The sequence below is a fragment of the Chamaea fasciata genome, unplaced genomic scaffold (assembly GCF_029207755.1).
Source record: "Chamaea fasciata isolate MVZ Bird 193981 ecotype frontalis unplaced genomic scaffold, bChaFas1.0.hap1 SCAF_3, whole genome shotgun sequence".
NCBI lineage: Eukaryota > Metazoa > Chordata > Aves > Passeriformes > Sylviidae > Chamaea > Chamaea fasciata.
This window is the reverse complement of record NW_027094088.1, coordinates 24,326,452-24,341,061: the sequence shown is the minus strand read 5'-3', so window position 1 is coordinate 24,341,061 and position 14,610 is coordinate 24,326,452. Positions and strand designations below refer to the sequence as shown.

General features: G+C 42.2%; 1 protein-coding gene across 1 annotated transcript; it reads left to right on the top strand.

Annotated features, from left to right (window-relative positions):
* Nucleotides 1-3,870: 3,870 nt before the first annotated feature.
* KCNG3 (potassium voltage-gated channel modifier subfamily G member 3) lies at nt 3,871-14,334 on the top strand. Its single transcript, XM_066178376.1, is given in 5 exon segments — nt 3,871-4,057; nt 4,060-4,144; nt 4,176-4,272; nt 4,275-4,957; nt 13,651-14,334. Coding segments are annotated over 5 exon segments (1,698 nt in total). The 3' UTR covers nt 14,297-14,334.
* Nucleotides 14,335-14,610: the final 276 nt, after the last annotated feature.

The following is a 14,610-nucleotide window of genomic DNA, read 5'->3' as shown; positions in this document are numbered from 1 at the left end:
ACTTGTACTCTTATGTCAGGTGCCACTGACAATCCTGCATCTGTCATTAGACTGTTTGTTTGGTAATTATATGTGGCAATAGGCTCATCTCCTTAAAGGTTTTCTACATAGCCCACAAACCAGAATGAAGTAGAGGGGCTTTGGTGCAGAGAAGTGAGATTTTAAAAAAAATCTATTTGAAACCATTTTTTCCCAAGCCCTAAATGAAAGATAAATCCAAACCATAGCCCATCTGTGCATGCAGAACCTTTCAAAGCATTTATTCTGTTCTTTACATATTGCCTTTCCAAATAATTAAGAGAGAGATGGCTAAATGTGGCAATATGTTTATTACCAAAAAGATTGGGGTTTTCCCCCCACAATTTTACATGTTATATACTATGTACTCCTTAGCCAGGAAGATTTTTTTGTTCTGTGTTTACAAGTCTATCATCATGGCAACCTGCTCCACAACTAGAGTTCCTACATGTTGTAGTCATAAAAATAATCAAGATTCCTGACAAGGCAGCCCACTAAAAGCCAATTTTGCTTGCATTGAAGTCAACAGCATTTAGTAGCTACCTCAGTAGGAACAGAATCTCATCCCAAGTTATGAAAAATGCCTGCCATCAAAATACACCACTTTTTTCACATACAGAATGCAAGTAAAGACTCTCTTCTCTAAAAGTAAGCTTAGAGCTGCACTCAGACCACAGAGCAGTGGTCTCAGCATGGAGCTAAAAAGATTTAGAAGCTGTAGAAAATATTTCAAGTTCATTAAATATCCCTAGGATGCAACAGCACAGGGGCAAGCCATGAAAATAAATGTTGACATAACGAAAGCTAGTTTTACATAATTACTATTAATTGTGAAGTTCCTCCTGGGCAGCAAAGGATAACAACTATAACACCAGGAAAAACATAATTGCTTTGATTCAGCATCCCAGCAGTATATCCAAAACCTAAAAACTCAAACCAAACCAAGAACAAATCAACACTACAACTACCTGAACACAACTATCATTAGCCTGCTAAGTCCATCTAAAGTTTGCCTTTATGCCTCATATTTCTTTAACATATAGGGTGAATACTCTTTAGTAATTTCTATGCTGACCTCAATGAATTTATCTGGTCGCCTGTTTGTTTTCCAGGGCTTTTTCGGGTTTTTTTTTTGGTTTGTTTTTGTTTGTTTGTTTGTTTTTGGGTTTTTTTTCCACCAAATATGTACTATTTTTCAAATCAGGACAGATGGAACTTTCAAACAGACTTTTTTTTTATTACAGAATTGCCTTTAAAAAGATCTTTCTCTTAATATATTACTAAATGTTTTGCTTATGATCACACAAAGTTTTCAGTGTTTTGGTTCTCTATCCTACTTCATCTAACTTCTTGAGACATTTAGTCACAAAGTTAAACACCACCACAAAAAAAAAAAAAATTTTACACTCAGTGAAGCCTCCTCAAAAATTAGGCAGCTCTAGCAGAACAACGAATCTGCTGTTTCACAACTCCAATGGGGTAACCAAGTTCAAAAGTCAAGAAATGGCAACTCAATTTTTTTTATTCAAAACCTGACATTCTGTCTAAAATCTGCAGGTTTGTTCCTGATAAATTGCTGTTCCTGCTCTGAGAAGATGTACTTTACAGTTGTTGACAGCAGCTCACTAGAACAAATCTCCTCCATTGGAAGTCAGCAGTTATAACTAAAATAACTAGAGTTGAACATGACAAACTACAGAGGAAAAGAAAACATCACTGTTTCCAGGTTAGCTTTGCTTACACTGAATATTTGATGGTGTAATTCTGAAGGAGGAAATAATTATATTCTATATTTAAAAGAAACTGAAAACCAGAAATAGGAGTAGGCATTAATCAACTCACAACGCCTCATCGAGCAATGCACTTTAAAGGTAAAGTCCTGTCAGGCCAGCACTTTACCTGTTCTGCCAGACAGCTTCTTAACACAGCACACAAAGCTTTGTTCCTCTTGAAATAATTTCTAGAACATACACTCCAACAAATACTTCAATACAGTTAGTAAATGTGTGTCTTCAAGCTGTGTTATTTGTACTCTGCTCTCTTCCTCTGTAAGCTCCCTATGAGGGATGGTTAGAACATATGGAGCAGGAAGCCTGACAAATTGCAAAGTCAAAAGCACCTGGGTAACTCATTAGCACTGTCAGAGTTCTAGTCAGGTTTTGTTATTTAATTTTTTTAAGCAGCTTTTCTAGTGATTGTTCCTGAGAGAATGAAATACAGAAAATATACATTAAAGAAGGAAGAAGAAGTTTAGTGCTTGCTGCTTATAAAATTAACAAATAGAAAAATACATTAACTGCACCAAGGAAGTGGTTGAGTCACCATCCCTGGAGATATTTAAAATATGTGCGGATGTGGTGCTTAGGGACATGGTTTAGTGGTGGACTTGGCAGAACGGGGTTAATGGTTGGACTCGATGATCTTAAAGGTCTTTTCCAAGGGAAATGATTTGATGGTTCTATGAACGCAGTTGCTGGAAGGAAAAGCCTTTCCAGCTATATGAAAACAGACATCAGCACGACTAAGCAGACATCATAAATGACCTTACTGTGCCACAACACGCTGGTGTGTGTACTTGACAACATCCTGGAGTTCGGGTGGGTTTCCCGGGAAAAGCGGGAAACAAACAGGGAACAATGACTAACTGCGCCCTCTCGTGGTCACACTGTGCAACAGCCTGAGACCGCTGGATCCTCTCCGAGGGAACGGGGACGTTTATTAAGAGTCTCTTTAGAAGTAAATTTTAGAAGATGACAAATAGGCTTAAAAATAGTAGCGCTTAATATCATTATCATCAAAAAAACCCACCAATTTTTACTACACAATTAGACGACCATTTATTTTGATACGCCTAAATTTGCTTTTAGAAATCTCAGCTGATAAAGTAACATGGCAGCAAGAACAACCCCCAAAGTGCATACATCTAGAGCGACAAAGAACGGGGATGGGAAAACACTGGTTTAACCTGAATGCCCTTTTAAAGATACAACACTTAAGTGACAAATTTTTGGCATTGCTTTGGAAAGGACATACTTACCTGCCCTTTCTCCTAATAACTTGGAAGCATCTCATTGAAAGAGAGAGCTGTGTCTTGCCTGCTTTTGGCCCAAGATATTCCAGATGTTAATGAGCCTAGAAAATACCTTCGTTTGGAGAACTGTCATATTCGGGTAAAAAAATGAATTAAAAAAACTGTTAGTAGCGGAAATTAACTCTCTGTACTTGGGGAAGCCAAATGAAATCAAAGCTTGAGAGTGCGGACAGGGTCGTAGCAGCTAATAATTGCTTTAATCTTGAGAACAGGTGCAGGGCATAGCAACACAGGAAGCTGCAGGAGCAGAGACCTGAGACCAGGATGGGCAGAAGCAGGGAAGAAGACTGCCCATTGCACCTGACTCTTCCTGGTGTCCATGCACTATCTGAGGAAAAAGAGAAGAGTCTCCCTATCCAGATGCGCACGGCGGAGGGCCGGGGCGGATGGGCTGTAACAAGAACCCTGCGTGTTGCAGGGAAGCCCGGCGCTGTGGTCGCCGCTGCCCGCCGCCGCCCTGCCCTCGTCCCGGCAGGAAAACAAACGAGCCGGGAAACACAAGCGCTGGCCGTCGGCTGCCGCGAACAAGGACCGAGCTGCATGGTGCTCAAACAGTTCACTCTGAGCTTTTCCTGGCGGATGGGGGGGGGGGGGGGGGGGGGAACGCCCACAAAGTGTTACTTGCGTTTAGTGGACAACTTCGAGCCAGCGCCGCTTCGCGGGGCGGACAGCGGAGCTGACAGCCTCCTGCTCTGCGCCCAAACCCTCTGCCAGGAGGGGTCCCCGGAGGGCGGGGGGCAACGGGAGCCCCGCTCCGCTCCATGTGCGCGGGCGGGGAGAAGGCGTGTCCCCACCCCGCCGTCGCCGCACCGCCCCTAGCTCGCCTTGCCAGCCGGCACCAGCACCGGCGGTGCGCAGCGGAGCGGCGCCGGGCGCGGAGCTCCCCGGCCCCGCCATGCCCGCGGCCGCGCCCCCGCCCCGGCGGGACCCCGCGGAGACGTCCGCCCGCTGAGCCGCACCCGCACCTGCGAGCGGCATCGCCCCGCTCCGCTCCTGCGCGGCCGCTGGGGCGCCCGCGGCGGCGTCTCTCCCGCTGTCCCTCCCCCCCTGCCTCCCTCCCCGCCCGCCGCCCGCCCCGTCGCCGAGCGGGAGCCGCCAGCGGTGCGCGCAGAGCCGGAGCCGGGGCAGCCGCTGCCGCCCGCGCTGGCCCCCGCCTCGCCGCCCTGCCCTGCCCGCCGTTCCCCTCCTCCGTCCCGCCCAAGCCATGAACTTTGGCCGCGGTCCCTTGGTGGTGTTGAACGTCGGGGGCACCCGGTACTCCTTCTCCCGGGAGGTGCTGAAGGATTTCCCGCTGCGCCGGGTGAGCCGCCTGCACGGCTGCCTCTCGGAGCAGGACGTTCTAGAGGTGTGCGACGACTACGACCGGGAGCGGAACGAGTACTTCTTCGACAGGCACTCGGAGGCCTTCGGCTTCATCATGCTGTACGTCCGGCACGGCCACCTGCGCTTCGTGCCGCACATGTGCGAGCTCTCCTTCTACAACGAGATGATCTATTGGGGGCTGGAGGGCTCCCACCTCGACTACTGCTGCCAGCGCCGCCTCGACGACCGCATGTCCGAGACGTGCACCTACTACGCGGCGGACGAGCCGAATGGCGGTCTCGAGGGCAAGGGCCGGCGGCCACCGGGAGCGGAGGGCAGGAAGTGGCTCGAGAGGATGAGGAGGACTTTTGAGGAACCCACGTCTTCCGTGGCCGCCCAGGTCCTGGCCACCGTCTCCATTCTCTTCGTCATTGTGTCCATGGTGGTGCTGTGCGCCAGCACCCTGCCCGAGTGGCGGGCGCCGGAGAATCGCAGCGTGGAGGAGCAGAGCAGGTACACAGCAGAGTCAGTGAGGGAGCCCTCAGGGTAGGAGGATCCTTTATTTTCCCGCTGTCCGTGTGTCCCGTCCAGTGTGTCCTTCCTGCCCCTTGTCTTGACGGTCCGTGGCTGTAGCCTCCGCCGGTGGAGATGGTCTGCGCGCCTCGAAAGCCCGGCCCTGAGCGGCCGGGGAGGGATGTCGGGGTGTCGGGGCAGTGGCGCTCCGGCTCCCACCGGGCTCTGCCGGGCACCCGCGGCCCCGAGCGCAGGGGACGGGCGAGGGACGCCCGCTGCAGGCGGGCCGGGGCCAGCGGCAAGCTCGGGTCTGGGCAGGCTGGCAGCGGAGCGGGGATACCCCTCCATCGGAATACGGCTCCTATTCGCAGTGAGGGTGCCTCCCTCCGTTCAGGTTCTTGGAGCTCTTATTGCCCTTTTAAGCAGATACGGGACCAACACAGAGAACTTCAGACACTCCGAAAATCAATTTATGCCTTACGATTGTGGGAGGAAAAGAAAAAAAAAAGAAAAAAAAAAAGAAAGAAAGAAAGAAAGGAGAATAACCCCCTAAAAGAATGCAATTCCTTTGTCTTTTCCTTTGGGAAAAGATGAATCCTGTAAGTACTCTGCACGTATTCGTACAGGTCTTTCTGCTGGAGCAGATGCAGTGCCTGTTACGATTCTGCTCTGGTAAAATCCTGTATGTGGGAACAGCTTTACCCCCCCTCCTCCTTTTCCATCTCAGATTCTCTATGTGGGGAGCACAAGATGATCAAACTGCACATCGAGCTCTTGCAAATGCATCATTCAAGCACCCCAGTGTATAAATGTAACAGATGTTTACATTTCCTTTAAGCATAATAAACATTGCAAAACAGTTGCAGAAAACAGAGCATGGGATATAAGGCTCAATCGTGAGCCTTACAAGAAAAACCCTTTTCCATCTTCTTGTGACCTCAGATTAGGGTTACATTGATGCAACTCTTGCACTCACTCCTCTGTTCCCTCTCTCTCTCTCTCCTTCCTCTTCCCTGTTCCCTAGAGAACAAAATTGAGACCAGTCTGGTAGAATTTATCCCATAAATAAGACTGACATATAAAGAAAGAAGTAAACATTTCTGGTATTTGCTAGCTTCTCCCTTTTTTTAAAAACAGACAGAATATTCAACAAAAAGTTTTCAGCTTCTGCTCTTCTAAAAGGGCACTACAGTGAAATTCCAGCCTTGTCATTATGAAATCATCTTTTACCATAGAGTTAATTGGAATGTGATATATCTTAGTAGCCAGATTAATTCCTTGGAAAGTATTTTCATAGTCTCCATTAGCTTAATGGAAAAGTGCACCTGTATTTCTCATTGTAGTTGAGCCAAAGAATTAATTGTATGAACAAAAAGAAAGCAGATGCAGTGTGAGAAGCTGTTGATTCTTGCTTAGTTTTAGATATGTCAGAAGAAGGTCCTAAAGGTTCTTCCAGTTTAAAAGCCTTACTTAAGCTTAGCAAGGTTATTTCAAAGAGTAGATGCTGTGGGTGATCTCTTTGTGCAGCAGCAAATTGCTGAGATACTCCTAAGAGGCATGGGTAAATAGATGCCATACTACAATAGCATTAACCACATTGGTCATGTCTTTGTTCATGTCTTTATGGTGTGGGAATCATCCACAAGTTTTCTCTTACACAATGAGTTCAGCTTGCAGACAAACATGGCATGGGATGTGTAATTTTTCTTTCGTAGTGCCTTTGTCTTCAAGATCCTAATTTTTCTCTTCTGAACAATTGCATATTTTATACCAAGTGTTAGAAGGATAAGGTCCTCAGTACTTGTAAGGTGCTGTACAGCCAAACAGTTCCCAGGGCAGTGAAGGCTCCTTCTGGAACCAGAAGGACAACTACCAATGATGGGGTTTCTTCTGTACCAGCTGTAGTACTCCATGTTATTGCAACAAAAAAATAGAAAAGTTTCTACCAGCTGAAAAGTTTCTATCAATGTCACAAAAATCTGTCACATATAACCACCAGTACAGACTTGCGTCATCTAACCCATAGACTCTGACTGCACAGGAACTGATCCCAATCTCATGGCAAACACATGGAAAGCAGACACAAATGCATGCCTCTCTGTCCGCAGGTGACCACCAAGGTGGAGCCACTCTTCTCTTTTGCACATGCCGCATCATTGCTAAAAAGTCTGTTATAGCTGGAAAAGAGTGTGTTAGCTACCGTTGCTTTTAAGTGAGCTGTCCAGTTTAGTCATCACTACCTATGTGTGCCATAGGATTAGACCTAACATGCCCAGTTGTCATCTGACTTTATTCCCCTTTATGTGTTTATGATTTCTTTACTTTACGTAGTTATTTCATTTAAAAATAGTTGGGTGTTCAAAACAAGTAGCTAACCGGCTTATTTGAAAGCCTGACCGCAGAAACCAGAAAACATGGAAGTTTCTGGGATTGCATATTCTGGCAATACAGTCCCTCTTAGGTGAGAAAGCTTTTAAAAATCTGTCCACTTGTTTCTGATACACTTAAAAGTTTGAAACTGAATTCTCTCTTTTGTTTATTAAACAGCATTCCTCATCAAAATAAAGAAATTCTATCTAACACAGTAATACAAAAATTTAATTTTTTTTTCCCAAGAGAAATTGTTACATTAATGCCGTACAGAAGTGAGTTTTGACTCTCATGGCACTGTAATTACTAGTATGAAGATTGTACGTTATTCTAAAAATGTATTTTGAGAAGTTTTAGGAGTGAAAATTGAATGGGCTAATCTAGAAATCTTTAGTGTGTAGATTTGGATGTAGCTACTTATTCTGCTCAGCATAAGCCACGGAGGTGAGGCAAGAACACCTCAGGAAACCCAGCAACTCTGATATTTTCAGTGTCTCACAGTAAGCCCCCCTGCCCTTGCCTCAGTGTATTATGTCAGAAAGGTGCCACATGGATAATTTCTGTGGCTGACTCCCATGGTAACCATTCCCAGAACTGCTTTGGACAGCTGTAGTGAAAGCAGCTGACCAGCAATGTGTCTCCAGCTTACCTGGATTTCATCTCAGCAAGTGAGGGGGTCACTAATTCTGGCATTTACAAAATCAGCCTCTTTAATGAGGTTTGCAGTGAGGGCTACTGGGGCTGCCAGCTAACACCAGCTGTATTTGTTTTCCTTGTATGAACACTCCCTACAGTAGAGGAGGAATTAAATCTACCAAACTTTTTTCACAAACCTTAACATTCTTATGCCTTTTCATGGTGATCACTCTCAAAGGATGAACAGCCTGTGGCTATTTCTGATCCGTTGGGATAACATCCTTTAGAAGGCAATGGGAACTCCAGGAATAAGCTTTATTCAAGGAGAGAGGGATGGGAAATCCAACCTCAAAATTTCACAGATACTACAGACATTGAAATACAATTCCCTGATTGCAGAGGGATTGCCTTTCCCAAACCTGTTCTCAGGATGAGGGATGAGTTATTAAATTTATTTAATTCTAAGGTTTTTGCTCCATTCCCTGCCTTGGCAAGTTTCACTTATCAGAGCTAAAGATTTGCATTAGATTTGCAGAGTTTAGGAGCAGACAGCAGGAATGCCTTCTGTTGCTCCTGGCAATTTCAAGTCATCTTTGCTGTCCTCTGAACTGTGCCAACAGATGCATACTGTGAGTCTCTGCTCAGGGACCTGTCCATACACTGATTGGGAGCATAATCTTCTAGGGAGAGCTCCTCAAGCCTGTAATAGGAAATCATTTGAAGCTGTTTGAGTTACTGCCAGCACAATTCTGTCTACCTGCCTTAAAACTATTCTTCTAATGCTGAATACGAGTAGCTTGTTAGCACTAAGAAGAGATGGTTGACCCCTTTCCACTTAATAATCATGATTAGGTCTGTACTGAAATAATCACTGACTTATCATGCCTACATGATTGCTGTGTTCTTAAGCAAAAGCAAATAAACACGGTAGTTTCTCCAAACAGCATCTCTCATCAAGAGCCAGTGAGCTTTTTTTAATCTCTGCAAAATATCAGCCTAAAAAACTGCATTTGAATTTTAGACATACAAAAAATATTATTCCTTTATAGTGGTGGAATTTCAGAACACCTGAATGTTCATGCTCAACATCTCTTCAAAAAACAGTAAGAACTCCTTTCCTGGACAGGATCTAACTTGAATACCACATTTCTGCTAGGTTAAAACAGTGGGCTGAAGGTAAAGAAGGGAACCAAAGACCTAGGTTAAAAACACAGACATGGATTCTTCCTATTGAATTTACCACTTCTTTGAAAAACAGAGGTGAAACAAAGAACAAATGTATATCACTGCCTGGGCACAGCTGAGCCTTAGACTCACCAGGGCTGGATGCCAGTCATGTTCAACATATATGGAAAAGATGATGAAGATCTCAGGGCTCAAGATGTTTGTATCCAGGTCTCCCCTTCGAGCTGTGAATGGGATTTGCCCCTTCCCTGAGGAGTGATGGGTCATTACAGCCTCCCACACAAAGCACGAGAGTTTAATGCATGACAACATATAATTTCTACCAAAGCAGGGACAGAATGGAAAAAAATCCAGCAGGGCTTTTAATTCAGGGAAACTAGCTGTTCTGTGGCCTTTGCTTCACGGTGTGTAGTGAGAAGGAAGCCCTTGATTTCAAAAGGATTAAAAACCCTCAAACATTTGCAGAAATCACTTAGGAGTCTTCCTGAGCAAGAATTTGATTATTCTAGCTACTGCTTGGACATTTTTCAGGTTTAATGTGCTTTACATGGAAATAGGCTTTAGCAACAATTTAACAAATCAGTGCTGACAATCTTTAATCTTTAATCCTGTCATATACTCTCTTTAATCATATCATCTGTTTTCCTCATGTGTCCTGTTGCTGTGTATGTTTTATTTACAAGCTTAATAGATAACAGTGCCACTAAGGAATATTTTGGCTCAATTTCAACCAACTCACCAGGGCATATTGAAAGTATACGAATTGGCAAACTGAGACTAAGAATGTTGCTAAGTTGAAACAATTCTAAGATAGTTACAACACAGTTTTCTTTTTTAGTGATAAAAAACTAAACTTGTTAGTGATTGAAAAAAATGATTTCTGAAATGGTTCAACTCACTGTACATAAAGTAGCTTATTCTGAGAGAAAGTTATCATATGGAACAGAAAACTGAACAGTCATGGGATTACAGTAGGAATGAGGCTTGCAAAGGCTTGATTTTCTGTTTATGGACAGAAGATTCATTAGAGCAATCTTGAAAGACTGCTAAGTACTAAGCAGCTTAAAATTTGAGAGAAACTTAGAGAGAAAAACTCTCATGTGTTTCGTTCTGGGACAATGTACAGTAAATTTGAGCAGAAATAGCCTGTAACTGAATAAAAATTAGGATTTAGTATTTTCTGTGATTATTCATAAAATATGTGGGAAATCTTTAAGGAAATACTTCACGACTTAGTTTTTAATTACCCCTCTCCTTTTTGGATACCAGCTATTTTAAAACTGAAAAAAACCCAACCAACCAAAAACTGTGATGGAAGTTTATAAAATAAGTACTACATTTTAATCGAAGTCACTATTTAATTATATAGTTATAGATTTTAATACAGCATTATTCCAAACATACACAATAAAAGCATCTGTCCTGTGAATATGCAGAAAATATTAAAATATTTTAAGAATTGATTACGAAAAATACAGGTACTTTAGTCTTCTGAGTATATGCCTTTTATTTGGCTTTCACTTCATACTCTGTTAAGTTCTCTCAAGGACTAACTGTTAAAATTGCTTTCCTTATTAGATGTTATTTATCCACTGATAAGGTTAACTAAAAAGATAAGTCACTGCAAGGAGAGGGAGACTTGATGTGAAAGTGGAAATGTAGAATGTAGCACTCCTGATTTCCCAGTGTGCCAGAGGTTTCTAGTTTTTTCTCACCAAAGCACTCTTTTTTGTGTGATTCACCAGTACTGCCAAAATCCATCCACACAGGCAAAAAAGGAGTGACGAGAGGAAAAATGAAAAATGTTTCACTGATTGCTGAAAAGTAAGTAGAAGAAGGAAAAAAATAAGGGACACCCTTCTTCATTATCTTCTCCCCAGCCAGGAGAAAGAAGGATGGATGCAAAATGGAAAAGTGGAAGTGCAAGTTAAAATGGAATGGCATTAATGTATCCCCCACTGCCTCGATCTCTCTTCGTCATTTTTGCACCAGTCATGTTCCTTAGCTCACTTCAAATCTGTTCTACAAGAAAATACTTCTTCAGTCCTTCCTACTGAAGTATAACTGATTTACAGTATTTCTTGTCCCAGGAATTACCACAGTAAAACAATTGATAGCCCATATTTCATGGACTTTTACTTGTACAACTATTCCCCGAAGTTATATGACCACTGAATCAATGTTGATTCATGAAGAAAACTTCTACTGTATCACAATGATCAGGACCTAACTTCCTTAAATCTCAACCTAGAGATAACCTGTCTAAGGGGTGACAAAATGGAGGAGTCATGTTTCTGACATTATCAGGGCATCAGGAGGAAATACCAAGTGAAAATGCTTTAAATTGTATAATTACAAATTTCTTTTTCATTTAAATGCTTCATGTCATAGGATACAGACAACACTACCAGAGAAATCTCATAAAATGTAAAGAAATAATCTGTTGGAACTGTTGAATATTCTTGGCTGCAATTTTCTGTCAGATAGTTTTTATTTCAATAGTTACATGAGATCTCAACTAGCCAACATATAAGTACATTCAGACATCATCAGTTTGTCCATTACCATGATCTTCCTGTTTGATTGTACTGGGGAAATCTTTCGTATTTCCTCATCATAAGTAAAAAGGATTTAAGTAAACATACCCATTAAACTTTTTTTCTTGATTTTTTTTTCAAACATGAAGGAAGTTTCCAAAAGCTTAATTTTTAAGAGAACACCTAATTCTTAGGAGCAAACTGGTTTTGAATTTCAAAGGTCTTTCCATCAAAAGTTGCTAACATGAACTAGTATTCTGGAAGTCCTTTAGGAAGAAAGATCACTTGCTTACAGAACTGTCATTGTTATTCATGAAAAAAGAAAAACATAGTCCAATTTTATGTGACTAAATATTTAAGTAATTAATTTATGTTCATTTAAATTCACTGTGGCTACAATTACAATGTACCTTATGACTTTACATCAAGTGGCTGTTACTGTTTCTTCCAATTTTAGCTTAAAACTAAAGAGAATGAATAAAAAAAATAAAATTCTAGTGTGCAAAAGATCTAGGAAAAAGTTAGTTTACAGAGTCTATAATTACATCAGTTAGAGAAGAATACTGTCTTTCTAACAGACCACCATCTTATTAATAACAATAGATTTCAGAACTGGTAAGAAATTATGCAGATGTGTTAGGGAAGAAAAAGTTTAGGTTTGAAATGACAGTTGGATTTTCACTTGCAAATCAAAATATTTCAACAGACACTACCTTGTTAGAGTCCTTGCAGTAGCGAAAAACTCTGGTTGTATTTTCTGGCAGTAATTTTGAATCTCTGATCTCACTCCAGTTTGGTTTCAGAGCTGTTGGTAAGAGAGGCATCAGTGATGGGCTTTTTCTTTGCTCAGACTGTTGGTTAAAAAGAGAAATGGAGTAATGAGGGGAAGATTAGCTTCCATGCCCTCATGTATTAAAAAAGTAAGGAGTTTGAAATCTTAGGGAGATTTGTGATCATGTGCCCAACAGTTACTAAATAATCTTTGAGCGACATTTTTATCTTCTGTTTCTACCTTCCACTGCTTTCAAGCTGAGATAGTCTCAAGTCTTATTCAATGCACCGGGACTTGAAAATATTTAAGAACATACTTAAATCCCCTTCCAGGATTTCTTCTGCATTTGGCAAGAAGAGGATCTTGCCTATTACCTTAACATTTGGTGACCTTGATATTTTTGCTGCAATGTAGTCTAGGTGGACTTACATTTACAGCAAAAGAGAAAATTCAGTAATGCAGAGCATAGTGGTAAATGGGAAGACACAAGCTTGGTACTTTATGGATGCAATACTGAAAAATAAAATACCATCTGTATTTAGTGGCAATACCTATATAGGTCTGAATGTAGTTCTAGGTAAGCCCCTGTTTGGGATGCAGATCAGATAGACTGGTTTAGGTTGGTTCCTAAAGAGCTCATATGCATGAATAATCCAATGCAAATACTTATTTCTGCCTATTCCATCTGCACTTCCATTTTAGTTTAGCATTCTGGTTCTATACATTGCTGTTCATAACCAGACAGTTCACTGATCTACAACCCTTGGCATTCCCAAGTGGATCAGGCCTCACAGACTTAGAAAAATTAAAAAAAAAAATTAAATCCCCCAAAACTCAATGAACAAACAAAGAAAAACCCCAAAAAAACAAAAACGCAAACCCAGCTGTTCTAGATGAGGTTACACATTGGCATTGGTGTCCTACCATTTTCTGTAGGGTTCCAGTTTTTTGTAGGCATATGTGCCCAGTACTATGACTAGTAGCAATCCATATTTCAAAGAAAATGATCAGTGAGTGAGGTCTTAGCAATTATCAATTTAAACTCTCACTAGATCCTTGGGTTAATTGCTGAAATCCAGCGCCAGGTGCAGGATAAGGATGGCATGGCTTTCTGTTTGTCGTCTGTGAAAGTCTAAGTGTCACTTTGGTAATATTTGTGAACAAACCAAACATCCACTGAAGACTTTGCACAGAGCGTAAATACTGTCCTTTGTTTCTTTTGGCAGGATAATTGAAGCTATCTGCATAGGCTGGTTCACTGCAGAATGCATTGTGAGGTTCATCGTCTCCAAAAACAAGTGTGAGTTTGTCAGAAGACCTCTCAACATCATTGATTTGCTGGCAATTACTCCTTACTACATCTCTGTTCTAATGACAGTTTTCACAGGGGAAAATTCACAGCTTCAGAGGGCCGGAGTCACCTTGAGGGTCTTAAGAATGATGAGAATCTTTTGGGTGATTAAACTGGCCCGTCATTTCATTGGCCTTCAAACACTTGGTCTGACTCTGAAGCGTTGTTACAGAGAGATGGTGATGCTACTTGTCTTTATCTGTGTTGCTATGGCAATTTTCAGTGCACTTTCACAGCTTCTTGAAAATGGGCTGGACTTGGGAACAAAGAATAAGGATTATGCCAGCATTCCTGCTGCTTGTTGGTGGGTGATCATCTCAATGACCACAGTTGGTTACGGTGACATGTGTCCCATCACTGTACCAGGAAGGATTCTTGGAGGAATTTGTGTGGTTAGTGGCATTGTTTTATTAGCCCTGCCAATCACTTTCATTTATCACAGCTTTGTGCAGTGCTACCATGAGCTCAAGTTCCGATCTGCTAGGTACAGTAGAAGCCTCTCTGCTGAATTCTTAAATTGACCCAACTTGCATTCTGTTGTACTTACTTGCTAAGCTTTGTCTTAGAAGAGAATGGTGGAAGGTCCCTTCGCGTGTCCTCCTTGACTGGATGGTCCTGTGGAACAACATTCTCACCAGCCTGGAGAAAGCCCGTCACCATTCAGACAGGAAGGATGTCCATCTGCCTTGAGCACCTTGCAAGGAGAGCAAGTGATGTTTCAAATATGAGAGAACAAAATTAACAAAAGAGGATTCCTCAACCAGACCAGTTTGGTGTTCAGTTTGCCTTCCCACAAAAAAGCAGAACAAAAAATCGTGTAACACTGAGATCTGTC